Source organism: Nannospalax galili, unplaced genomic scaffold (genome assembly GCF_000622305.1).
Source record: "Nannospalax galili isolate Female #2095 unplaced genomic scaffold, S.galili_v1.0 scaffold1659, whole genome shotgun sequence".
NCBI lineage: Eukaryota > Metazoa > Chordata > Mammalia > Rodentia > Spalacidae > Nannospalax > Nannospalax galili.
The window spans coordinates 949,838-977,135 of NW_008342925.1; the positions used below are offsets into that span (position 1 = coordinate 949,838).

Sequence of the window (27,298 nt, forward strand, 5' to 3'; positions counted from 1 at the left end):
AAATAAATAAATAAATAAATAAACAAACAAACAAAAAGGTGGGAAAAGAGGAAAAGGGAATGATGGAGTCAAAGTAGGGAAGGATGCAAAACAGGATGTGCAAGGAGCAGAGGAGAAACCAGTGTGGAGGGATGGAGGGACAGAGGTGCTAGGACCGGGGCAGGCAGGGCCAGGTAGTCACAGGAGGCCTGCAAACAGGGCCAGGATTGAAAGCACACCCATGAAAGCTCACTCGGTGGAGACAGGCCTGCTGGAGAGAGCAAGGAGGATTTCCAGAGCAGAGCAGTGGGACACACTTAGGTCAGGTGGGAGGTAACTAGGCTCAGAATGCTTTAAAGGAGGGACTTGGCAGTGGCCGCCAACAGTCAGCCTTGAAAGCGCTGTTAGTCCTGCTGGAGCTAGAGTTCAGGGAGAGATGACCAGGTAGAGTTTATAAACCAGGCATATCTGAAATCCCAGAAGAAAGGTCAGAAGTTCAAGACCAGCCTCAACTGCATAGTAGTGTAAGTTTTAGGGCAGCTTGGGCTACAAGAGAATTTTTTTTTTTTTTTTTTGTTTTTTTGAGAAAGCGTCTCCCTGTAGCCACAGCTGTCCTGGAACTCACTATGTAGACCAGGCTGGCCTTGAACTCACAGAGATCTGCCTGCCTCTGCCTCCCGAGTGCTGGGATTAAAGGTGTGCGCCACCATGCCCGGTCTGACAACCTTAGTTTTATCCTGGGCCACACATGATGGACGTGAAGAGCCAACTCCTGTAAGTTGTCCTCTGACCTCCACAAGTGTGTAAGGGTACTTGAATGCACAAACACACACATTGAATGAATGAATGAATGAATGAATGAATGTCCCAGGAGAGGAGAAACAGAGGTTAAGCAGCCTGGGCACAGGTACTGGATGAAAGAAGGATGCCCTGAGTCAGTGGAGCTCGGAAGCTGTAAGAGAAAGATAATTCCAGAGGAAGGGGGGTTGACTGTATACTTGTCCAAAGTGAACAAGAAGTGGGCGGGACCAAGCCTGGTAATGCAGGCTTGTATTTCCAGCTATTGGGGAAGCTAAGGCAAAAAATATCCGAAATTCAAAGCTTGCCTGGGTTACAGAGTGAGCTCAAAGCTAGCACATGCCTTTAATCCCAGCACTTTAGTCCTAGCAGAGGCAGGTGGATTGCTGTGAATTCAAGGCCAGCTTGGTCTACATAGTGAGTTCCAGGCCAGTTAGGGCTACAGGGAGACCCTGTCTCAAAAAAAAAAAAAATAAGTGGCGCAACAGGACCATGGGACAGACCACATGGAGGGCAAGACTCCCTCAGGAGTTTGTGGATACCAGGGCAGTTTGGCTAAGAGGAGGGAGCTGAAACCAACAGCTTGAAACCAACAGCTTGAAACCAACAGGTGCTCTGTAGACCACTGTATGCAAGTTTGCAGTGAGAGGCCACAAAGTGGGGCCACATTAGAAAGAGCAGCCTGGGGGGCTCTGGGCAGTTTGTAGAGACAGAGGCATAGATGATGTTGCTGTGGGGACAACAGATGGGAAGGAAGGAAGAGGCCAGGACATGCTGAGGCTTCCCTGCCAAGCTCCTTCCCACCACCCAGTCCCTGCAGGTTCAGGAAACTTCTCGGTGCCCAGCTCAAAGCCTCTCTACAGAGCCCCAGACTCCCCAGCACCCACCACCATCTGCACGGGCCTCAGCCACGAGCCCCGCAGCAGTCGGGTCCTAGAGAAGATATAGCACTGAGCGCAATGATTTGTCTCTATCTACCTTAGCCTTGGAGACTGCAGTGCGTTTGCGGGATCAACACACAGAGGGTCGGATGAACACGTGGACAGATGAACTGACCCCTACAGTAGCTAACCTCCCAGAGCTCCCAGACCCACTTGTTCCCAAGTTCGGCCCACCTTGGGATCCAGGTCGAAGAAGCTGTAGTACTTAAAGCGCAGCCACAACACGTCCCCAGCCTTGACACCCTGCTGCATGAGACACCGTGAGGAGTCCAGCCACCTGGGCACAGCAGAGGCTGAATCAGGGCTGGGTTGGGTGGGAGCACACAGAGGAGGGCCCGGAAGCAGGAAGCAGACCATAGAGGAGCAAAGCCCAGGGCAGGGTGGCCTGGGCATGGGCTGAATACCTGCTGTGGAGCTGGGTCTTGTCAGACAGGGAGCTGGGTCTTGGCAGGCGCTGGAGCAGGAGAGGGTCAGGTGGTGGCTGTGGACGGCTCAGCATGTGGTAGCAAGCTTCCGTCTGAGCACTGTCTGAGAAGTGTGCTGGCATGCCTCGGAATAAGGTAGGAGCTACACCTGCAGAGCGGGTGTGGGGGTCAACCAGGCCCGACCCTTCCTTGACTTCCCCTGCCTGACCCTGCCCTGGCCCCCGCCCTGGCCTCCCTACTGGACCCTGTCTCAGCCCCGGTGGATCATGTTCACTCACCGCCAGCTAGGACAACCTTGGTGAGATCGTATACCTCTTCCTCGGGCTCCTTTTCCTTCTTCTTTTTCTCCTTCTTCTCGGGAGCCCGCAGTAGGGACAGTTCCTCGGGATGCCGGATACCTTAAGGGAGTTGGGCCTCAGGGGCCTGCTTAGTTACCTCCCCACCTCATCCCTTGGGAAAAGGATGGCAAAGGTTATGTGGCTGAGCCTGGGAAAGGGAGGGGATTCTGGCTACTCACTGAGGAGGCGGCAAATGGCGGCCACAGTCTGAAAGAGGGGCTTGGAGAAGCTGGTATGCAAGCGCAATGCACGACGGTTGGGCAGTCGCAGGATGACAGGCCGGTGCTGTGGTCCAAAGAAGAGGCGGGCGTCTGCCAGGATCCCGTACTTGTCCAGCGTCCAGTGGGTCTGCAGCAGCCACCGTCTCTTCTGCTCCCACCAGATGGCGTGGTCGGACCAGTCCTGCTTGCGATCTATGAGGGCCCAAGGGTGTCCGTCAGCCTTGGGGGGCCTGTCCATCCTTCCTGACTTCTGCCCCCAAACTGAGCACAACCCGAGATCCTGAGGCTGAACACCACAGGAAGCTGGGTCAACTTGGCTCCAAGTTGATGGTGGAATTGCTTTTTGCTGTGTCCTGATGGTTCTTTGGGGCTCTGTTGTTACATCGCTTCCCACAGGATCTCCCCAACCTAGAATCTAGGTGCCTCAATTTCAATGGTCTCTCCTCACGCTCTCTATCCCATTGGGTTCCCTCCATATAGCACCCCACGTGTCCTCCAAGGTTGCTCAGTTCAATGCCCTTTCTTTGTGTAACTTTAGTGCCTGAGATTTACCCAGCAGACATTGGAAATATTTACTGGTGACTAGCTGTGTGACCTTGGTCAAGGCACTTAACTTCTCTGAGCCTCAGGGTTTTGTTTTTTTTTTTTTTGTCTTTTTGAGACAGGGTTTCCCTGTAGCCCCAGCTGTCCTAGAACTCACTATATAGACCAAGCTGGCCTCGAACTCACAGAGATCTGCCTGCCTCTGCCTCTGGAGTGCTGAGATTAAAGGCGTGCGCCACCACACCCAGCCATTTTTAGTTTTCTGGGTTTTTTGGGGTTTGTCTTTTTGAGACAGGGTCTCCCTGTAGCCCCAGCTTCCTGGAACTCACTATGTAGACCAGGCCGGCCTTGAACTCACAGAGATCCGCCTACCTCTGCCTCCTGAGTGCTGGGATTAAAGGCATGCGCCACCATGCCCTGCTTTAAACCTCAGTTTTTAAAAAAATATTTTATTATTTTTATTTTATGTGTATGTGTATGAGTGTTATCCCTGCATGTAAGTGCACCCATGTCTCCAGTCTGTTTTGGAATTCAGTAAGATGCAACAATCACCCTGACTCTTGGCCACTGATCAATGCCTGTGACATGGAAATTGCTAAGTGTTTAATCATGTACACACATGAGCAGACTCTAGTGAGCACCCATTTGGAAATCTGAATATGTCAATCATCTGGCCAGGGATTGGGTCACAGCAATGGATGTCACAGGAGGCTGTCCCATCCTTCCTGAAGGACTGAGAGTACAGAAACAAGCAGGGCACACCTTTAATCCCAACACCCTGGAGGCAGAAACCGAGGCAGGCCGATCTCTGTGAATTCAAGGCCAGCCTGGTCTACATGGTAAGTTCCAGGCCTGCCGGGGCTACAGGGAGACCCTGTCTCAAAAAGACCAAAAAAGAAACAAGTGGGGTAAAGAGCAGAGCTGGGGGGCTGGAGAGGACACAGGTTCGGTTCCCAGCACCCACATGGCGGCTAAGAGCTGTCTGTAGCTCCAGTTCTAGGGGAGCCAAAGACCTCTTCTGACCTCTGTGGGCACTGCATGATACATACATGCAGGCAATATGCTCATACACATACAAATAATATTTTTTAAAAGCCATGCTGAGTACACAGCCTCCCCAGAGTTTGCAAAGCCCCTCTTCCTTGGGTCCCTTCCTCTACCCTACCCCTGAGACAGGGTCTTATGTAGCCCAGGCTGGCCTTCAACTTGCTATGTAGCCAAGGGCAACTTTGAACTTCTGAATCTCCTGCCTCCACTTCTCAAATGCTGGATCACCAGCATACACTCAGTTTATCTGGGATCAAACTCGGGGCTTCGTGCATGCTCCCCCAGCCGTGTCTTGGGCTCTCCTGGCCCTCCCACCGAGGTGATTCCTCGTCTCCACTTTCTATTTGTGCAGCTCCTGACCTGCTTCCCTGACCTGTTCCAGGTGCTACCAATCCTGGAAGCTTCTCTGATTTCTCGGGACTCAGCTTCCCTCCTGCAGCCTTTGCTCTGCCCCTACTTCTTCTCCTCTTGGTCTTTTGCTTTTATTTTTTACTTATGTTTTGAGACAGGGTCTCACTGTGTACCCCTGGCTGGCCTGGAACTCACTATGTTGATGAGGCCAAGCATGAACTCACAGAGATCCACCTGTCTCTGCCTCCTGAGTGCTGGGAATAAAGGTGTGCACCACCATGCCTGGCTTGCTTTTATTTATTTATATTTACTTGTTTGGTTGGTTTTGTTTAGAGACAGGATCTCCTTTTAATCCCAGCTGGCCTGGAACTATGTAGTTCCTGGAACTCACAGAGATCCATCTGCCCCTGCCTCCTGAGTGCTGGGATAAAAGGGGTACAACACTACTCTGGGTGCTTGCTTTTATTTTTTGTATTTTTAAATATTTTATTTATTTATTTTTATAAATAAAATTTATTATTATTATTAATTAATTTATTATTTATTTTGTATCTTTTTGAGACAGGGTCTCCCTGTAGCCCCAGCTGAACTGGAACTTGCTACGTAGACCAGGCTGGCCTCGAACTCACAGAGATCTGCCTACCTCTGCCTCCTGAGAGCTGGGATTAAAGGTGTGTGCCACCACACCTGGCTTTGCTTGAAACATGGACTTGCTACGTGGGCTGCAAACTGACAGAGGGCTGGTATATGCCACCATGCCTGGCAGCCTTTGCTGTTTTCTTTGGTGAGTAGTGTATGCTACACTTGTCTATAAATATAAGGATTCATATTTAGCATACAATAAGAAATTTCATTTGTCTAGAGATATGACAGAGATAGGATTTCCTCTAGAATCTGTGACCTCTCCAGAAATGTCTTTGGCTGTATTTATTACACTCACAATCCTGAGAGTTCCCTCCCCTCTTGTCCTTTTCAGCAGGCTCTCCCAACCTGCTCCTTATCTGTCCTTTCCCTGGGATTCAGTCTGGAACCGATCCCCTCTTCGGACATGCCCTCTTCCTGGGAGTGTGGGGGGCTCTCCATTCTCTGGCTTTAGCTGGTATCTGCATGACATTGACTTGCACTCCAGACCCTGCCCTGAACCCCAGGCCCTCAGCTAAGCAGCACGTCCACTAGTTTCCTTATTCCAGACACCTCTTTACCTTACCCTGTGCCCAGGGCTGGAACACGAGGTGCAGTGACTCCTAGCCCCAGCCTTCAAAATGCTCTGCTGAAACCCCAGTCTAGACAGAGACACCCCTCCTCCCCAGACCCTTCACACTAGAGATATCCTGGAGATCTGAATGCCATGCTTTTAATTTTAGCCCCATCTTGGCATGTCAACCCCATTCTCCTTGCCTGGCCTCTGGAGGTCTGATCACCTCTTCCCCATGACAACTGGATAGCCTAAGATCTCCCTGGCTGCAGTATGCCTCTACCAGCTTACAAAGGGCCCTGCCCTTCACTTCCAGGGTAGGTGCCTAGTCCCTCAGGAAGGCCTCAGGGCCTTCCCAGCCTTCTAGGGTACCATCTGGGCCTCAGGCACTAACCCTGAGCATCCAAAAGTCCCTGGCATCAATGCCAGCTCTCCCCTAACATGCAGGCCTCTCAAAGCACCTCTTCAGCCTCCCTGGGGATCTCCTGTCCTGGGGTGGGGGCAGGGGTGGTGACAACTTCTGGTGTCAGCTCTCACCATTTTTGGCACTAGCATACAGCACTGGCCAGACTGCAGGAGGGGACAAGCCCTCATTGCAGGGGACTGAGGGCCCAGGGCTCAAGGGATTTGGCCTGAGGAGCCCAGCAGTGGTACTGTGTGTGGTAGGAACTGGATGGCTCCATGTTCAGCTATCTTGGTGCCCACATGTGTGTCCCAGGAGACACCAGATTCTCCAGCTCCTCTGTTCTGGCTTGGTTCAGGTCAATCTCCAACTTGGTCTTATATCTAGCTTTTGAGGGACCCACTGCAACCCACTTCTGCTTTCACAGCCTCTTTGGACTGTTTTGGGGCTTGTCCTGTCCAGTCGCCCTCAGCCCTATCTTAGGCTGTACACAGAGGGGTGATTTGGTCTAGGAAGCTTACCTTCCATCCCTGCCTAGGACCCAGGCTTCTGGCCCCATGCCTTCCGGCTCAGGCTATCGGACCTCTCCTGTCATCCTCCCAGGAAGTAGGAGCCCCCATCCCTGGCAGGGAAAGTCAGTGAGAAGCCCCTGTGGGGCCCTGGTGACTCTACTCCACTGATACCACAGCTGCCTACTCCGCTGTAACTTCCTGTGGGGGCAGGGCCTTCCTACCCACTGTCAGCAGCCTACCAGAGTGGATGGCTCGGGGAGGAAGTGTGGGAGAGCAGGCTCCAGATCCCCAGGAGCCCTAGACCTCAGGGACATGACCTAGGCCATGGCCCAGGTGAGGTCTCCCCTTCTGCCCCTAGAAGGGTTTGTGTGGGGGACCATGACCTGTCTGCCCTTTTAGGACCGGACCAAACCAGCAAGATCAAGAGGAAGGATGAAGGGAGGGAAAGTTGAGGACAGGTTTTTTGGAACCAAATGATTAAGCTGGTGCCTGAGTCACTAGGACAGGGTCACCATCAGTGGTAGGGCAGGGATGGCCCGGAAGTGTCAGGGATGGCCACTGTGGCTGCCTGAGTGGAGTGTAGCATGTGGCGTCACGGGGACTCACTGATCTCCTCCACGATCTTCAGAAGCACCCCACCGATGTGAGACTCCCCTGTGACCCGGAGGGTGACAGACTGGGCCTCAGGGTCCTCCTCGCCCACAAACACCCGCAGCTCCCAGGACGAGTCGATATAGTCCCCGGAGGCCGTCTTCATCCCCGCCATGGCTGTGGCTGCTTCTGCTGAGGAGGCAAGGTGAGCAGGCTATGGGGCCTGGTGGGCTGCCTATGGTTAAGCAGGAGCCCTGTGGTGCCCTGGGTAGGTGAGCAGACAAGGAGCAAGCCAGTGTGCCCACATGCCCCTGAGTGGGTGCAGTAATCCCATGAACTTGAGACTGTCATGGTTCTCTGGGCTGAAGGGACGGTCCCCCAGAGACCTCAAAGTCCAGTCCACTCAGATCTCACAGATGCGCACACTGAGGAAGGCCCACTCAAGAACACCCTGTGGATACCAGAGCTGTGCCGCTTTTCTGCCCACAGCTCCCTGCAGTCCGCCTAACCTAGTCCTGGCCCACACCTCACACCCAGCACTGTAGCCTGCAGCCACCTCTGGGGCGGTGGCAAATGTGGCTGCATAGTAGAAAGGCAGGGCAGGGACACAAGGGTCCTGGCCTCCCCTGCACTTACCTGGCCTACAAGGGGTACAGCTGCTGGAAGTGGCCAAGCACCTGCCACCACTGGTGTGGTGTTGCCTGGTCCTGCTTAGTTCCTGCCTTCAGAGGGCAGCCTTGTGGTCTTATCGCTCAGGGTTACAGGGCGGCAGGCCCCTCCCCAAGGCGGGCTGGGGCTTGGTTCAGGAAGCATGCTGCCAGCATGTAGAGGGCTCCACAGGAAGTGAGGGAGAACAGAGTTGTGACACCACAAAGCTGGTCCCCCTGCGGGTTTGGAGGGAACCTTGATTCAAGCTAAATGAGGCTGGAGGTCTCCACTAGTATCTCCAGCCTGCTGGGAGCTGGGATTCTGGATCATAGAACGTGGTCAGACTGTGCAAGGTATACCGGAACATGGAAGACTTACAGGTCCCTACAGCCAGTAAGAGTCCTTGAAAGCCAGAGGGAGGCTTTTCCAGGCTTTCTTACCCCTAGATAGCACATTTCCAACCATGCCAGCCTTAGTAGCTACCCAGGTGGACAGTGACCCGTTATGGCCTCCATTCCCTAGTCCAAGGTCTCTCTACCCCAAGTATGACACCACATGCCTCCCACTAGGCCCCTTCAGATCCTGTCACCCGAGAGCTCTGGTGCTCACACCCCGCACCAGGATGTGCCTTTCCAAGGTCAATGAATTGGGCTTGGAGGCAACAGATGCTTGTGGAGGTAAGGCTTTGGGGATTCCCAGGGGCTGAGGGGAAGCCAGCTTATGCAAACTCAGGACAGCAGGAAGTACAGCCTGCTGCTGGCCTCAGCGTCTTGCTAGACCAGACAGCAGCATTCTGGGAACAAATGAGGAAGTTCAGTGTTGGTCACACTAGGCTAGAGGAAACAGCCTGGTGTAATGGTGAGGTGCTGGGGCACAGAGCTTGGGACTGTTTTCTGAGGACAGCAGGAGCTACTTGAGGTCAGTCTCCTGAACCAGTTGGCTCTGAATTGGGTCCCATGTTATTCAGAGATCGTTCTGTGGAGAATTTACAGGCTGAGGATCAACCAAAGCGGATCTGCAAGAGGTGGCACTCCAGCAAGAGCCAGGTCTTCAGCTGTTGAGCAGGGGCGCCACCTAGTGTTCACTCTGGCAAAGGCATCGCACAGCTCCCACCCCAGCCACCTTTCTTCAAGGCCCATCAGGCTGTGTCCCAGGCTGTTTAGCTCATACTCACTTTTCCCAAGCCACAGCCACTGAGTCTTTAGGAAGAAAGTCATTGGAGACCACAGCAACATATAACCACACCCAACTGGTTTGTTTATTGAGAAGGACGTGGAGTTAACAAGTGAAGGCAGTTGGGACCCCAGGTTGGGAAGAACACCCTCCCCTCCTGGTATGCACCCACTGCCCCAAATAAAAAATAACCAACTATGGGGGAGCAGCCGAAACAGTGCCGGGGGCAGGGGAAGGAGACTAGGACTTGAGGGCAGCAGTGAAGAGACCATGCGTGTGCTGGGAGGGCCCAAGGTAGCGCTGGATGAGTCTATCTTCCACGCAGGCATATAAATACAGATAAGCCGCTCTCCCCCCCGCCCTGCCCTGCGATGCTTGCTGCCGCCGTCCCAGCTTGCCTTTCCATGAGAGGCAAAGGGAAGAGGGGACCAGCAAGTCATCACCGAATTGCAATCAGACCCACGTCCATCAGCTTCTGGATCTTCTGTGCTATTACGGGATTCTTCAAATGTCTAAAAGAGAAAAGACAGTTGCTTGAACTTGGCTTGAAAGAGCTGCTGCCTCCCTTCACTCGCAAGAGTGTCTTTGTTCTCAGAGCAAGCTCCAAGTAAAAATAAAACCCTGTGCAGGCAGCAGCACTAGGGGTCAGGAGGCACAACTTCACCATGCCACACAGGAAAACCAGACTGTCCCACTGTGTGCCCATGCAACTCTAAGTCAAGATCTTTCCCCCAGCAAAAGTGGCCTTTCATGGCTAGAGAGATGGCTGCTCTTGCAGAGGACCTCAGCTGTGTTCCTACCACCTACGTGGGGTTCACAAAGATCCATTAACTCCAGTTCCAGGGGATCTGATGTCCTCTTCTGGCCACTTACATATACACAAGTAAAACATTCATATACACAGGGAAGCAGGCCAGCTCCCCTTACTGTCAACCTGTTTGATCCCCTCCATTGCTGGGTATGGTGATGCACACCTTTAAACCTAACAGAGGAAGGCGGATCTCCATGAGATGGAGCCTAGGCTGGTCTACATAGTGAGTTCCAGGCCAGCTGGGGCTACAGGGAGACCTTGTCTTACCCCCTCCCCCCCAATTCCACTTGGCCGCACTGCTCTCACTTCCCTGGCTTCCCCACTGGACTTACTCGCTCAGAGCCTGGGGATCCTTCTGCATCTGCTCTAGGATAAGTCGCATGGCTGGGTCACTCATGATCTGCTGCACCTCAGGGTCAGCCATGGCCCGCCGCTTCACATCCTCAGGGCTGTCATGCCGGTTATACTGAGCCATCATACAGCGCTGGTAACCATCTGCTGCTTCCTGCATTCCAGAAAAAGACCAAGGGGGAGGAGGTCAGTACTACCTACCCCACTGCTTTTGCTAGTCCAAGACAGCAGAGATCACAGGGAAGGGAAAAGAAGGGACGAAGAGACAGGAGAAACTGAGACAAGAGGGAGAATGTGAAAACCCACTGAAAAGACCCAAAGGAGAACAGGGAGCAGCCCACCTTACAGCTGGAGTCCAGGTCCAGTGCCTTCTGGTACACATCCATGGCTTTTGTGTAGTCCTTCATGGCTTCCAGGGCAGCTGCTTTCCGAGTGTAACCCTTGACTACAGACAAATGAGACGTGAGGCACCAAGAGAATAGCTATTTCCAGCAAAGGCAGCTTCTCTCCATCTTTGGGGCAAAATCAGGGCCAAGGGCAAGGATGAAAGGCACTTACTGAAAGTCGGCTCCAACTGGATGCACTCCTCACAGTCCTAGGAGGAAAGAGAAGAGATTAGGCTCTTTCACCTCGAAAGTGCTCAGCAGCCAGCCACTGTGCCCTCCTGAAGTGCTACCAGGTCCTGGCTTGGACTCTACTGTTCCTGCCAGTCCTGGCCCCTGCATTACCGGAGAGCAAGTTAAATAAGAAGCTAGGCAATGTGCCAGGAAAGACAGCTCTGGTCACCACCCCAGAGCAGGACTTAAGGCTGGTGCTATGGGAAACACAGGAGTGAGGACTCCTAGTCTAAGAGAAAGCAAGCCCATAAACCACACTAACTGCTTTTGAACTTGAAATGTGTTCAAAAGCCTAGGGGCTGGCTGCTCTTCCAGAGGACCCCAGTTCCATTCCCAGAACCCATAGAGCCTAACAACCGTCCTCATAACTGCAGTTCCAGGGGATCCAATGCCCTCTTTTGGCCTATTTGGGCATTGCTCAACATGGGTCCCCTTACATGCATGCAGGCAAAACACTCATACACATAAACAAGTTTTTTTTAAAAAAGGCCTTAGTAACTTTGGACAAATCAAATGGATGGACAGAAGACACAGAATTGCAACTTCTTTGGTGTGTGTATGGGAAATGGATCCTATGTTACCCAGGCTGGGCTCAAATTCCTTGGTTCCACTGATCCACCTGCCATCATCCTCCCAGACACCTAAAATTATAGACATGTTCCACCACACCTAGCATCATTCTCTCCAACAGCTCAGTCCCAGAGTCTACCTTAAGGCTAGGGTATAGTCAGTGTGGAGGATGTACAAAGCCCTGGGCTCCATTCCCAGTACTTACTTAACAGAAACAGGATATATGAGACACAGAGTATAATTTAAAAAAAAAAAAAAAAATTAGGGCTGGGCGTGGAGGCAGAGGCAGGTGGATCTCTGTGAGTTCAAGGTCAGCCTGGTCTACATAGTGAGTTCCAGCGATAGCTGGGGCTACAGGGAGACCCTGTCTCAAAAAGACAAAAAAAAAAAAAAAAAAAATTTACTGAGACAGGGTTTCATGTAGCCCAGGCTGGCCTCAAACCTGAGAATGACCTTAAAGTTCTGATCCTCTTGCTTCTACCTCCCAAGTGTTAGGATTACAGGCGCTGGCCACTATGCCTGGTTTATGCAGTGTTGGAGATCAAACCCAGGACTTCGCACATGCCAGGGCGAGCACTCCATCACCTGAGCCACACCTCCAGTCTCCACTGCATATTCTTCTGTCTTTAATTAAAATTGGGAAAAAGAATCAGGCAGATGGATCTTTGCTCAATTGAGGCTAGCCTGGTCTACACAGCAAGTTCCAGACCAAAAGAACCTGCCTGGAAAAAAAAAAAAAAAAAAAAAAGGCAAAAGGAGCTAGGGAACTGGCTCAGTCAGTAAATACTTGCCACCCAAGCATGGAGACCCGAGTTCATGCCTCAGCATGCATGTAGAAAACACACATGCTTGTAATCTCAGTGCTGGGGAAGCAAGGACAGGCAGACCCCTGGGTCTTGCTGGTCAGCCAGCTTAGACCAGGACTGGCAGACAAATCCTAGGCTCTGTGGTTAGCTCCCGAGGTACAAGAACCAAGTTCCCTCTGGCCTCCATGCATACCTGTACATGGCTGTCATCTCAGCACTTAGACTGAGAATGAGTTTAAAGCCAGCATGGGCCACGTACTGAGACTCTATGATGCAAAGAAACATAAAGAGAATGGGGAGGACAAGGCATGGGGGCTAACGAAGGCACAAGGAGCCCCTTAGACCTAAGTATTCCTAACCACTGACAGCTTTGAGAGCCAGGCCACTTCGAGGGCCAGGCGGGTAGACACAGGCCCACAGGTGACACAAGCACTGTGAACCTGGAACCAAATTAAGAACATCAACCCGTTCAGAGCAGAACAAGAAGAGAAACACCTCCTGCAACGAATTCCAGCAATCCCAGATCCCTCCATATTTCACCTTGAGTGCCAGCTGAAACTCCAGCAGCTTGGTGTAGCAGGCAGCCCGGTTGCTGTACAGTTTGGCATCTCTTGGGTTCCGTTTAATGGCTTCTGTATAGTGCTTCATGGCCTGGGGGTAGTCCCCTGGGTAAGGTACAGAATTTTTCTTGAGATAGGGCTCTTAGCTCAGGTTGCCCTAGAAATCACTATATAGCCCAGACTGGCTTTGCAATCTTCTTGCACTAGCCTCAGTGCTAAGATTCTAAGCATGCACCATGTCTGGCTTAAAGATAGCTGCTGTCTTGTTGCAGGTCTCACTCTGTAACCTAAGCTGTCCTGAACTGCTCTTGATCTGCCTCAGTCTTCTGCCTGTTGAGACTACATGTGTGAACCACCACACCTCCCTACAGAGGATTCAGTTCCATGGTAGAGTTCGTCTAGCATGCTTAAGACACTGGGTTCAACCCCAAATACCACACACATACACAGAAAGGGAGGATTTCTGACACCAAAAAGCCACCTCACCCCACCCCTGCCACGTGTACCCTACAGCCAGGCACAGAAGCATTGCCACACAGCAGTGCCTGGGCCCTGTGGACAAGTATACCTTTCTGGAAGCACTCGTTGCCCTTGTTCTTCTCCTCCAAAGCCAAATCAGGGTTGATGTAGGCTAGTCGCTCTTGCTCCTTTAGGATTTTCTCTGCCTAAAAAAAGAAATTCTTGCACTAGTAATTTAAACATGTCAACACTGGGCTGAAAGGTCAAATTAGAATTTTAAAAAGTTTTTACACTTATTTGCTCCTGCCACAGTGTACATATATGGAAGTCAGAGGACAACTTTTGGGAGTCTGTTCCCTGGAAGTCCCCCAAACCCATGGGTTCCAGGGACAGAACTCAGGCTCTGAGGCTTGGTGGCAAGTACTTTTACCTGCCAAGCTGTTTTTTTTTTTTTTTTTCCTCCAGGATTTTAATTTTCAGAGTTCTAGTGGCAAGACTTTCACCTCACATTCCTGGGCTGAGGCTATATAGCTCAGATATGAAGTACATGGGTACCACACAAAAGTATGTAGATTCTATGTTTCTCCTTATCAATGCACACTGTTAAAATAGTACTGGCACATACCCTGGGTTCAATCACCAGCATTGCATAACCCTGTGTGATAGTACACACCTGCAATTCCAGCACCCAGGAGGCAGAGGCAGGAGGGTCAGGAGCTCAAGGTCATCCTTGGTTACACAGAGAATTCAGAGTCCAGTTGGGGCTCCGTAAAACCCTGTCTCATAAAAAGTCCGACATGATGGGGACCACCACAATGGCTTAGAGAGTGAAGGTGCTTGCTGGCAAGCCTGATGACCTAAGTTTGCTCTGTAGGCCCCAGATAATGAGAAAACCAATTCCCAAATTGTCCTCTGAGTGCCACACACAAGCTGTGGCACACACATATACAAATAACTAACGTGTAAAAACAAGTAAAAACAAGAAACTATACTGAAGTTAAAGCACAGTATAATTCATTTTCTGAGCATTTTTTTTTTTTTTTGACTGAGATGTTTCATTATGCTGCCCAGGCTGGCCTCGAATTCCCAAACTCCTGGTCTTAAGACTCCAGAGCAGCTTCAAGTAGTCATGTGCTACAGTGTCTCATGGACAAAACACCTCCCTACGTTCTTTATGATACATGGTACCATAGTACTCTATTTTTTTTTTTTTGTCTTTCTTTGAGACAGGGTCTCCCTGTAGACCCAGCTGGTATGAACTCATTATGTAGACCAGGCTGAGATCCTCCTGCCTCTGCCTCCCAAGTGCTGGGGTTAAAGGCCCATAGTATTCTACTTAAGTGAAAATGTTGCTGCAATAATAAAATCATAACCCTGTCAATGAAGTAGGGCCCAGAGGATTTCCTACATGACATCAAGTGACAAGGCTAGAATCACTTACTAATCAAACGATAAACAGTGAAATTTAGCTGTTATGAACAGAATGCTCCCTGTTCCGTTTCAGACGCACCTGCTGGCATTTCTTGAGCACATCTGGGGTGCGGTGCTCTGCCAAAGACTTGTTGTAGAAATGGATGGCATCCTTATACTTTTCTTCTTTAAAATAGGAATTGCCAATTCGGGCATAAGCTCTGATAAAGACAACAGGGAAAGTGAATGCTGAGGGTAGAGCCAGAGACAAGGTCAGCCTGACAAAGAAAATCCATTTAACTACCCACAAACCCCACTCTGAGGCCCAGGGACCCTGCTCTTTCAACAAGGCTCTTGGTCCCCCAGGACCTCCTTTCCTGCCCCCAACATGGCAGGCTCAGTGGCCAGCAGCTCCCCTCCCCACACCCCCACACTCCAGGTTCTCCAGAAGGCTTGGGGAGCATACTTGGCAATCTGTCGGTAGTCTTCTCGGTTCTCTCTCCCCACTTCGATGGCCTTCTCACATAGTTCCCGGCATTTGATATAACTGCCTTTTTCAAAGTAGACGGCTGCAAGGCAGGAGGGTGGAAAAACTCTCGATTCTTCCCTGAGAATGCCTAAAGCTCTCTTGCCCCTGGGTTCTGGGCCTTACCTGCTTGATTGGTTATATAAGTCATGTTGGTGGGGTCCAGTTCCTTAGCCTTGTCATAGTGTTTCAAGGCTATGTCGAAGTCTTTCTTCTTGTAGGCATCATTCCCCAACTCTTTTTCTTTCAGTGCCTGGATGGGGTTGGAAAGTGAGGACTAAGCATCTCTACCAGACGGCAGGAAGAGCAACAGAGTCAACTCTACCACAAGTAGGAATGAGCACATGCCACCAACATGACCAGGAAGCAAGTTGTCCCTCACTAAGGCCTCTTCACCCACCAGCCAGAGACAGAGTCAAGTATTTTATCTTTGCTTCCTTTGACTCTGAACCCATTCCCCCTCTTTCCCATCTATTCTCCTGGATCTTTATCAGACAGTAGAGGACTTTTGGTGACAGGCTGTATGTGAGGTAGCCACAAGCTGGCTGTCATGCGGCTTTCTTGGGGTCTTAGCTGTCAGGGAACAGCTGGCTGGCAGTCTTCAGTGATGCACTCCCCGCCCACACTGAGGGCCTTTTTCCAGCTGAGACACCCTGAGCAACCGACACCCTGAGCAACCAACGCTCTCCCGTTTAAGGGTACTAAATTAGGCAACAATCTGCTGTTCCCGCTTATAAGAAGGGAAACACAATCCTTTAGGCACATGCCTCCCGTTCTGGAACAGTGTTGCTCAGTGGACACCCACCATATACCACGCCTAGCCAGGAAGCCAAGCTCTCAGGACTGATGCAGACACCATGCCTTGGATCACAGCAGGAACCCAGGTCCCTAAAAACTCTCTATGTACCCCACTCCAGTATCTGCATCTGTGGCAATGAGGGGGCCATTCCCACCATTGAAGCACTCAGAAATTCCAGATTACTAGGAAATGCCTTACAAAGAACATCATTTTTCTTTTCCATACATATACACATTTTTAAGACAGAGGCTGGCTTCTAATTCATAACCCTCCTGCCTCTGAAAAACCACAGGCATTTTTCTGAAGTATTTTATTCTATTTATTTATTTATTTGTTTGTTTTTTGAGACAGGGTCTCCCTGCAGCCCCAGCTGTCCTGGAACTTACAGAGATCCATCTGCCTCTGCCTCCCAAGTGCTGGGATTAAAGGTGTGTGCCACCACACCCAGACTATTATTCTATTTATTTTAATGCCTATTTTTACCATACTTGTCTATACATGTACTTATGTTGCATGGACACACATGCACAGAGAATGTATGGAGGCCAAAGGACAACTTGCAAGAGTAAATTCTCTTCTTCCATCATGTGCACCTCAGGGATCAAACTCAGGATGCCAGGCTTGGCAGCAAGGGCCTTTACCAATGAGCCATCTCACAGGCCTTCCATTTTACTGCAACTATTTTTTTCAGACACAATCTCACTATGTGTCTCAGGCTGGTCTCAAAACACCTGGGCTCATGTGATTCTCCTGCTTCAGCCTCCCAAGTACCAAACAGGAATAAGCTTAGCACATACAAGTATTCAAAACTTGCTGCTTTCCAGAGGGACAAGTTCAACAGTTCCCAGCAACCCACATTGGGTGGTTCATATCTGCCTGTAACTCCAGCTCCAGGGAGACCAATCTGACACCCACCTCTGGTCTCCCTGGTCACCCCCACACATGTGGCAGACACAAAGATACACAATAAAAATAAATAAATCTTAACAAGACCTGTTTTTTATTCTCTGGAAGGTCTTCTTCCATTGGTTCTGGCTTGGCCTCCTTTTTGGGAGGAGGTGGGGGTGGGGGTGTTGCAGCTTCTTCCTCTTCATCCATACTGCCCAGATCAACCCCAAGCAGAACACTGAGAGTGGTCATGATCCGGGGATCTTGTAGTTTCCTACATTGATTAAAAAGAAAAAAGAGGCTGGAGAGGTAGCTCAGGGGTTAACAGCATTTGCTGTTCTTCCAGAGGACCCACGTTGTGGCTCTGTCGCCCTCTTCCAGTCTTTGAGGGCACAGCACACATAACAGTAAACATACTACTAGCAATCAAAAAACTTATACGAGCTGGGCATGGTGGCACACCCCATAGTCCCAGCACTTGAGAGGCAGAGGCAGGCAGATCTCTGTGAGTTCAAGGCCAGCCTGGTCTACATAGTGAGTTCCAGGACAGGTGGGGCACAGGGAGACCCTGTCTCAAAAAGACAAAACAACAACAAAAAACCCACCTTGTACAAATAAAAATAAATACTAAGAAATAAAAGAAAAAGGAGAGGGGGAAGGGGAAGGGAGAGAAGGGGCTGGAGAGATGGCTCAGCAGTTAAGACGCCTTACTGCTCTTGCAGAGGACCCAGACTTGGATCCTAGCACCCATATGGTGGCTAACTTGTCTGTAAGTCCTTCCAGGGGATCCAAGGCCCTCTTCTAGCCATGATGGGCATTGCATGCATGGGTGCACTTATATACAACGCAGGCAAAACATATAAAATAAAAACATGCTGGCCATAGTGGTGCATGCCTTTAATCCCAACACTTGGAAGGCAAAGGCAGAGGCAGATGGATCTGAGTCTTCAGGGAGACAGTGTCTCAAAAAAAAAAAAAAGAAAAAGAAAAAAAAAGGTGAAGAGTTCCTGGAGAGATGGCACAGAGAGCAGAGGTTAAGAGTGCTTACTGCTCCAGCAGAACACTGGTTCTTGTTTCCCAGCACCCATATCTGGCAACTTACAACTGTCTAAAATTCCACTTCCAGTGAATGTGACTGGCCTCCAAGAATACCTGAATGAGTATGGTGAACATAAACTCATGCCAAGTGTGAACATGCACACCTGCTGGGTTTGGTAGTATACACCCTTAATTCTAGTAGAGGCAGAAGGATCTGAGTTCAAGGTCAGCCAGGGCTCTATAGTGAGACCATATCTTAAAAGTCAAAAACAAAACAAGACAGAAAAAGGGGGCTGGAAAAATAATTCAGGGGTTAAGAGGGCTTGTTGCTTTTTTTTTGGTCTTTTTGAGACAGGGTCTCCCTGTAGCCCCAGCTGTCCTGGAACTCATTATGTAGACCAGTCTGGCCTTGAACTCAAAGAGATCCACCTACCTCTGCCTCCCAAGTGCTGGGATTAAAGGCGTGCGCCACCATGCAGGGTGGACTTGTTGCTTTTTAAGGTGAAGACTGAAATTCAGATCCTGGCTCACAAATACCTGCACCTCCAGCTCCAAGGGATCTAATTCCCTCTTCTGGCCTCTGTGCACACTCCTGTACACAAAATCTTTGATCTGGATTTGGGAAGCAGACACCAGCCTTTATGAGATCCAGGCCAGCCCAAACTACATGGTGAGACCCTGCCTCAAAAACAACAGGCTGAACATGGTGTAGTGCAATGCCTTTAATCCCAGCTGCTGGGAGGCAGAGATAGGCAGATTTCTGAGTTCAAGGCCAGCTGTGGCTACAGGGAAAGCCTGTCTCATAAAGACCAAAACAAAAAAAACAAAACTACCACCAACACCAAAACCCCCAAAACACCCAAGTGGCTGGAAATTACAGGCTTGCAGCATCTACAACTGATCTTAAACCCATTTATGGATAACAGATTCTTGTACATACCATGACCCATTAAAGCATGGCTAGAGTTAGAGATGAAGCTCAGTGACAGATTACTTGCCTAACAGGTGAAAAGCTTTGATCACAACACAAAAATTAAAAAAAAAAAAAAAAAAAAAAAAAAAAAAAAAAAAAAAAAGAATTCTAGGACAGGCAAGAAGAGGCATGTGCAAATTAGAACGAATATTCCAGAGTGCAGTGCTATATGTTCTTTATCCTTCAATGAATACAAATTATAGAACCACCATTCAGTGGAGAAAGAGCAAAGGCAGAAACTGTAACTCTGCCAGAATTCCTATCATCTCCAAGGACTCATGAGGCTGCCTTTACTTACGTGCCCAGATCGGATGGCTTATTTCGGAGTTGCTCTATCAGTTCCCGGTAGGTGGGGTCACTGAGCAGTGTCCTTGTCCTGGGATCATTCTCCAACTTCTGGTATAGATTAGGCATGTTGAAAGGATTCATGAATTTCCTCTCTGCCCAAATAAAGGAAGTGTGTTAGTGTGAAATCTTTGTTCCAATTGCTGTGACACATCCCATCATGAGGAAGCTGGGGAGGGCATAACTGCACTTAATCCATTAAGGAAAATGGATTAGGAAAAAAAAAAAAAGGAGGGCATACTACATACCTGCCAACCTGGCCTCCATGTTCTGCAATCCCTCCTTAAGCTGGGGGTTATTGGCTTCGTGCTTTAAACCCTCTTCATAGGTTCGTTTGGCTTCTTCAAACCGGTTTAGAAACTCAAGGGCTGCTGCTTTTCTTGAATAACCCTTCACCCACCCCAAGAAAAGATAAAATAAAGGACATGCAGAGGCAAATCCACATCAGTTTAAAAAAGCCCATTAAAGGCGTGGTGGCTCACGCCTTTAATTCCAGCACTCGGGAGGCAGAGGCAGGCATATGTCTGTGAGTTCAAGGCCAGCCTGGTCTGCATAGTGAGTTCCAGGACAGCTGGGGCTACAGGGAAACCCTGTCTCAAAAAGACCAAAAAAATAAAATAAAATAAAATAAAAACAAAAAGCCCATTGTGCATTTTTTGGGTTTGAGACAGGGTCTTACTCTGTAGCTCTGGCTGGCCAGAAACTCATTAAATAGACTCAGAGATCCCCTGTCTCTTTCAGTCACCCCAATGCCATTCACATGAAGGTCAAGGAGTAAATAGAGGGGGACACAACACCAAGGCTGATCTGAAGAACACTACCAAGGCACACCCCGGCCCATGGCCACGGTGTCAGTTTCCTTAGTCTTTCATTTCTAGCAGTATAAATAAAGCCTGTATCACAACTAATGGGAAGAAACTTGGTGAAATAGGCATTGCTTTCAAGGGCACCTTCAAACAGAGGGCAGGCAGGGAACAAGTTGGCAACCTATCCCATCAGCAGATCCAGAGTGCCAGCTAATAAGGGATTATAAAATGGTTCCAAATCCTTAGGAAAACTGCAGAACGCAACTCCCCCAGTTTACCTTGCCCCAGTCGGGCTTTAGGTCAACGGTCTTGCAGCCATCCTCATAAGCCTTCTGGTAGTCTCCTTTCTTGGCGTAGGCTGCAGAGCGATTGCTGTAGAGCACATGGTTCTGGGGATCTAGTTTAATTGCTTCAGAGTAACACTGCAAGGCATCATCAATGTTCCCGGCACTCAGGGCCTTATTGCCCTTCTCCTTTAGCTCATTCACCTGTGGAGGAAAGGAGTCCATGAAGTCCTGTCTGTAACATGTTCATTTTCTCCCCCAGGTTTTAAATTATATATATTTTTGAGTTTCCCTATAGCCTTAGCTGGCCTGAAACTTGCTATATAGACCAGGCTAACTTTAATTTCACAGAGAAATCTGTGAAATCTGCCTGTCCCTGCCTCCCAAGGGCTGGGCTTAAAGGAAAGTCACGGGCTTCAATTTTATGTGTATGAGTGTTTTGCATGCATTTATGTAAGTGTATGCAGAAGAGGGAACTGGATTCCCCTGCCCTCTGATTAACTCCCCAAGTGGGTGCTGGGAACCAAACACAGGTCCTCTGGAAGAGCAGTCAGTGCTCTTAACCACTGATCTATCTCTGTAGCCCTAGGTATGTGTGTATTGCCTACATGTAGGTAACTGCACCCACGTCGTCCAATGCCTGAGGAGGTCAGAAGAGGCTGTTGGATCCCCTGGGACTGGAGTTATGGACAGTTGTTAGCTGCCATTTGGGTGCTGGGATTCGAACCCAGGTCTTCTGCAAGAACAACCAGTGTTCTTAACTGCTCTCCAGCCCTGATTATATTTCTTTTTTTTTGGTCTTTTTGAGACAGGGTCTTCCTGTAGCCCCAGCTGTCCTAGAACTCGCTATGTAGACCAGGCTGGCCTTGAACTCAAGAGAAATTCCACCTGCCTCTGCTGGGATTAAAGGCGTGCGCTCCCACACCCGGCATTTAAAAAAAAAATTTTTTTTTAATATTTTATTTTTATTTTATGTGCATGAGTGTTATGCCTGCTCGTAAGCGCGGGCACTGGTGTCACTGGTGTCATCAATGCCTGTGAAGGACAGAAGAGGCTGTCAGATCCCCTGAATCTGGAGTTACAGTTGTTAGTTGCCATGTGGGTGCTGGGATTTGAACCTGGGTCTTCTGCAAGACCAGTGTTCTTAACTGCTGACCCATCTCTCCAGGCCCCTAAAGGGCTTTTTCTTAACAGTATTGGCATGGCTATGCAAAGCCATACCTCCACAGTTCCCTTTAAATGCAAGCAGGGGCCAGGCGTGGTGGCACATGCCTTTAATTCTAGCACTCTGGAGGCAGGCAGGGCTAAAGTATCTCAACACAAAAAATAACAAACAGGGTTAGAGATGGCTCAGTGGTAAGAGCACTGGCTGCTCTTGCAGCAGACCAGGGTTGGGTTCCCAGCACCCACAGGGCAGCTAACAACCATCTGTAACTCTAGTTCCAAGGGATCCGAAGCTCTCTGCTGACCTCCATGGGTGCACTTATACGCAACCAGGCAATACACGCATAACCATAAATTTTTTTTTAAAGAGTTTTTTAATTAAAAAATAAGTCGGGCTGGAGAGATGGCTCAGCGGTTAAGAGCTCTGACTGCTCTTGCAGAGGACCTGGGTTCAATTCCCAGCACTCACATGGGAGCTACAAACCGTCCTTAACTCTAGTTCCAGGCAAATTCGAAGCCCTCTTCTGACCTCCGTGGCACTGCATGACACGGGTGCACTCACATACATACAGGCAATACTCATACACATAAAATAAAAATAAAATATATTTAAAAAGTAAATCACAAAAAAGCAAGCATGGAGTGAATGTGAACAAAGTATACATACTTATAGAGTGCCACAAGAGCCGGGGAAGCAGCTCAGTTGGTAGCTAATGCCCTGGGTTCAATCTCAGAACCAAGCAAGGCAGTACATGTCTGTTATCCCAGGACTTGTTAGGTAGAAACAGAAAGAAAAGAATCAGAAGGTCATCCTTACCTACACAGTGAGTTGAAGACCAGCTGTGGGTATGAGACCCTATCTTAAAAAGGTCAAAAAGAAACCATTATTTTGTATGGTAACTAAAAAACACAAAGGCAGGTATGGCAGGCACATCTGTGATCAAGAGTTGAAGGCCAGCCTCAGCTACACAGCTGACTTAAGATGCCTGTCTGGGCAACAGGAAATTGTCTCAAAAAGAACAAAAACATACAAAAACATTTTGTGGGATCAAGCTGTACTGAAGTTACTACTTCTATCATAAATATATCATCTACCCCAGGGTTCAACAGACTGATGGAATGATGACCTCTTTTAGATGATTCTGGAGCCCTGAAGCACACAATCAGGAACTTCCATACAGCAAACAGATAATCCTAAAGTACAGCTAAACTGGGAGTAAAGGCAGGAGATCCTGCCTGGGGGAAAAAAGCACTGGAATGGAGGCCAAAGAGACCAAGGAAGAAAACTCCACTCAACTGAGCTGAGGGCTGGGCCTGGTGGCACACCTTTAATCCTAGCACTGGGATGGTAGAGGCAGGGCATCTCTGGGAGTTTAAGGCTAGTCCGGTCCACATAGTGAGCTGAGGAATAGCTCTGTCAAGTTCTTGCCTACAAACAACACAGTACTCTGTACCAGGTTGAGGCTTCACCTTGGTAGCCCAAAGTGACCTGAGACAATTATAGAGCAGGCTGGCTTACTGCCTCAATCTCCTAAATGCTGGGTTTATAAGCATGAACTAAAATATTGGGCTAAGAAAAGGGATTTTTCAAGTGAGAACTGACCCATGGTGGGTTAGGAAATCAATTCTGAGGGCCTTTGTTTTTTAATATGTTTTAAGTGTTTTACATGCATGTATGCAAGTATACCTATGTCTACAATGCTCACGGGGGCCAGAAGAGGGTGTTGGATTCCCTGGAACGGGAATGAGGGATGGTTGTTGCTCCCATGTGGGTGCTGGAAACAGAACCCTGGTCCTCTGGAAGAGCAGCCAGTGCTCTTAACTGCTGAGCCTTTTTTTGTACTGGGATGAACTAACGGCCTGAGGCATGCTACCTGCACTCCACCTGTAGGCTGTACCCCAGCCCTAATTAGTACTTTGAAATTCTTTGTTTTACCTGTCAGCATGTATGTTACGTGCATCTGTGTGTGCAATCTCTGCAGAGGCCAAAAGAAAGTACCTTTTGGAAATGGAGTTAGGAATGGTTGTTAGCCTCCATGTGGATGCTGGGAACCAAACCCGGGTCCCTCTGCAAGAGCAGCCAGTGCTTTTACCTGCTCAGTTATCTGTTTAGTCCCTTACCTAGCACTTCAAATGACCAAGTGAACAGCACATAGTGATTTCATTATACAGACAAGCAGGCAGGTGGTGCACAGACCAGCTTGGGTTGCAGCTGAGTGATAAAAGCACCGGCATTAAGTGAGGCTTTGGGTTCAATTCTCATCAAGAAGTGAAGCCAAATGTGGCGGCTCATGTCTGTTAAGAATTTGGGTACCTGAGAGGCTGAGACAGAAGGATCACAAGTTGGGATGCCAGCCTGGGCTACCAGAGACCCTGTCTCAAAAACAAAGTAACCAGGGGGCTGGAGAGATGGCTCAGACAGTAAGAGCATGCACTGCTCTTGAAGAGGACCCAGGTTCTGTGCCCAGCAAGCTGACAACTGTCTTTAAATCCAGTTCCAGGGGATCTGTCTCCTCTGGCAAGAGGGTACCCACACCTACAAGGCACATGCACATACAATTACAAATAAATCCTAAAAAATGTGAAAGGACTGTTCTTAAAATGCAGTTTTTGGGGCTGGAGAGATGGCTCAGCAGTTAAGAGCACTGACTGCTCTTGCAGAGGACCCGGGTTCGATTCCCAACACCCACATGGTGGCTACAAACCGTCCTGGACTCCAGTTCCAGGGGAATCCGAAGCCCTCTTCTGACCTCCATGGCACTGCGTGACACGGTGCACTCACATACATGCAGGCAATACACTCATACACATAAAATATTTAAATGCAGTTTTCAACACTCATGTGTGTGGCCACATGAAGGGGGCAGAGAGCCATGTCAGGTGTCTCTCACTGCTCTTTACTTCATTCTGAGATAAAGTCAATGAACCTGGAGCTCACTCACTGGCTAGCCAGTGAGTCCTGGGATCCTCCTGTCCCATCCTGTACCCATGACAACTGTCCTCCGTCCTCCTCCCCTGCCTTGGGAAGCCTGACTTTTGTGGTGGTTGCTGGGGATCCAAACTCAGGTCTTCAAGCTTGCACTAACAGTACTTCACCCACTGGGCTACTGCCCCAGCCCGAACACCAAATTTCCCCACCTTTGCAGTACAACTCCCAATTCACATGGTCTACCTGTCCAGTTACATACTTCTATAATAGCCAGCAAGACTGCATGGGGTGTGTGCTGGGGGTATAGCTCTGTGGAAGATCACAAGCTCTGAATGCTCCAGGCTCTGGATTCAATCTCCAGCACCACACACAGAAAAACGAATGAATGAATAACAGTAATAAAAAAAGAACAGCTTCTTTGTGTTCTAACATAGCAAGATGATGCTTATTCCAAAACTATTTTTTTCTTGTCTATACTACAGCCTATCGGTCCCAGATATAACTTGATTACAAGAGTATAAAAAGTTATTAACCTCTACCTTTCCAGTCTTCCTTAAGGAGGAAGGCCTCTACCGTCCCCTCCAATAGCTATACCAGAACAAAAGGTTTTAGTGTACATCACACTAAAAGGTCTTCTCTGTGTGTGAGAGTGTGTGTGTGTGTGTGTGTGTTTCGATGAATCACGACGGCTCAATGGCTGCTTCCAGGGCAACAAAACCTCTCCAGGACTCTTTCAGCGGCAGGCCACAGTGGCCCGAGCTAAGTCCCCAAGGTAAGAGCTCCAGATGCTGAGCGGGAGGCAGTAACTTCTGGCTGCTCACCATCGTGTCTCAACTGTCTACAGCCACTAAATCCTGCGTAATCCGAAACCGACTTTCCAAGTGTCAGGTCCTTTTTTTTTAAAAAAAAAAAAAGAGGGGGAGGGGCAGGAGCGGCCTCGGGCCGGATTCCTCGAGGCCTCGGTGGCCCCCTACCCGCCCACCTCGCGGCCTCCAGGCACTCCCACGCCAGCCCCTTCCCAAGCGCCCACAGGTGCCGCGTCCCCTCGCGCCCTCCCCGCATGGCTTCCGCGGTGATGATCCGTCTCTCCGGCCCTTCCCGCTCCCGGGACGCCTCCAACCTCACCGCGGCTAACGCGGGACCCCGCGGCCTCAGCCCCCGCCAGCCTCCCCACGCCATCCGCCCCCCGGGAAGAGGCCTTGAAGCCCCACCACGGTCGCGTTTCCCGCTGCGGCCTGACCCCGGGCTTCCTCCCACCTCCCTCGGCGAGTCGCGGGGTGTCGATGGGCGCTCCCGGGAGCCCGCCTCACACACCAGTCCGCCGCGTGACGCCCCCCTTTCCTCGCCAACGGGCCTAGGCCGCCCCGGGACCCCGGCCGCCCCTCCCCCTTCACCTGCTCCATAGCACGGCCCGAACCCGGTTGAATCGAATTCGTCCGCTTCGCGTTCCCAACCGCACGCGCCGCCTTCTGGAACCTACTAGAAGCTGCCGGGCCCCCCCCCCCCCCCGGCTCCCGCCCCTTCCTCGCCTCCTCAGTGGTCGAGCGCCTCTGGGCGGCTCTCTATGCTCCTCTCCTATTGGCTAAACTTTCGGCTAATCATCTTTGCTTCCCTCTCATTGGCTATTTTTCTCATCCGGTCCTCGGGATTGGGCTTTCCCCTCCAAGACCCGCCCTCCTCGGGCTCTACGAATGAAGGGCGGAGCGAACGTTTACAACACGGATTGGTTGACTGGTCTGCCAATCATGCCCGAGCTGGCCGCGCCCATTGGTCCTGTTCGTTCTGGAAATTTCCACGTCTCTCATTGGGCTGTGGGACTCTATGACGGCACCGCCTTCAGAAAAAAAAAAATTTCAATTGGGTGGGGGAATTGGCCGTACTTGGTGCTGATTGGCTTAGGCCTCTGCCCTGTAAAGGGGCAGGTTTCGCTCGGCTGGTGCTTTATGTGAGTCTAGGGGCGCCGAGGCTTGGACCGCAGCGCTTTGGCTGTGCGCTTCCGGCCGCGCTGGGCCGCAAGCTCGGCGGAAAAGCTGTGCTCTCAGCTCAGGGCCCCCTAGCCTGTGAACGCGAGCAGCCTGGGCTGCACTGGTCTGCGGTGACCCGAGCGGCACACACTCTCCGAATTCGGGTCCAAGGTTCGGTGACCGATCTCAATGGTACTTTGGTTGAAGGTGCTGCATGTGGTTCTTGGAACAAAGGAGACTGATGAGGGGGTCCGGAGAGGGCGTGAATGGGAAGGGCGGGTGGTCATGGGCTCTGCAGTGTTCTCCTCCCACCCAGAGCATTGCGTCCATCTTTTCCTAGAGTTTCGCGTGCCCGCTCTGCCAATAGCTGCACACCCTCCCCTTTCCATCCCGCTTTCCTTAACTGTTCGGTGTACCCAAGGTTAGACTGCGGATACTCAATTCTAGGAGTCCTTCCTTGCTTAACATTCCGGGACGTGCCAGACACCAACACTCGTGAGGCAGAGGCAGGAGGATCTCAGCGAGTTCCACGCCAGCCAGGGCAACACAGTGACACTCTGTCTCAAAAAACAAAAAGATTCTGGGAGGTAGGGCTGGAGAGATGCTCAGGGTTAAGAGGCTGGCTCTAGGAGAGGACGGGTCCTGTAACTCCAGCTCCATGAGATTCTACGCCCTCTTCTGGTCTCCTGGAGCACCCTCAAGTATACATTAAAAAAAAAAAAAAAAAAACAAAACTGGACGACATGCCCGGGGTAAAATGCATAAAAATTTCTCTTGCCTCACCTCCCCAAGTGCTGAGAGTACAGATGTGAGCCACCATAGCTGGCAAGACT

General features: G+C 50.1%; 2 protein-coding genes across 4 annotated transcripts in view; both read right to left on the reverse strand.

Annotated features, from left to right (window-relative positions):
- Fermt3 (fermitin family member 3) overlaps positions 1-8,053 on the reverse strand; it is a 17,248-nt gene extending 9,195 nt beyond the window's left edge. Inside the window, exons 1-6 of one of the 3 annotated variants that reach the window (XM_008838962.2) lie at positions 7,981-8,053; positions 7,360-7,536; positions 2,661-2,894; positions 2,422-2,541; positions 2,123-2,291; positions 1,893-1,995 (exon numbers count right to left, since the gene is read on the reverse strand). In XM_008838962.2, coding sequence (XP_008837184.1) covers positions 1,893-1,995; positions 2,123-2,291; positions 2,422-2,541; positions 2,661-2,894; positions 7,360-7,519 — 786 coding nt within the window. In that variant the 5' untranslated portion in view covers positions 7,520-7,536; positions 7,981-8,053. Of the gene's footprint in view, positions 1-1,892; positions 1,996-2,122; positions 2,292-2,421; positions 2,542-2,660; positions 2,895-6,762; positions 6,830-7,359; positions 7,537-7,980 lie in introns of those variants that run through there. The other 2 variants (XM_017799603.2, XM_029566351.1) reach the window with 2 other exon arrangements.
- Positions 8,054-9,222: 1,169 nt separating this feature from the next.
- Positions 9,223-26,039, reverse strand: Stip1 (stress induced phosphoprotein 1). Its single transcript, XM_008838964.2, has 14 exons — positions 25,896-26,039; positions 20,403-20,612; positions 19,567-19,708; positions 19,272-19,413; positions 17,068-17,236; positions 15,402-15,528; positions 15,216-15,318; positions 14,850-14,970; positions 13,449-13,545; positions 12,861-12,985; positions 10,886-10,922; positions 10,669-10,772; positions 10,309-10,481; positions 9,223-9,677 (listed from the first exon to the last, which is right to left on the reverse strand). The coding sequence occupies exons 1-14, from the start codon at positions 25,902-25,904 to the stop codon at positions 9,605-9,607; spliced, it is 1,632 nt and encodes a 543-aa protein (XP_008837186.1). The 5' UTR covers positions 25,905-26,039; the 3' UTR covers positions 9,223-9,604.
- Between the last annotated feature and the right edge of the window lie 1,259 nt (positions 26,040-27,298).

Excerpts from the sequence above, each read along its gene's own strand:
- Stip1 (XM_008838964.2), bottom strand. Across the intron at positions 12,986-13,448 it reads CAACGAGTGCTTCCAGAAAG|GGGACTACCCCCAGGCCATG; the intron begins GTATACTTGTCC and ends TACCTTACCCAG. Across the intron at positions 10,773-10,885 it reads CCAGTTGGAGCCGACTTTCA|TCAAGGGTTACACTCGGAAA; the intron begins GTAAGTGCCTTT and ends ATTTGTCTGTAG.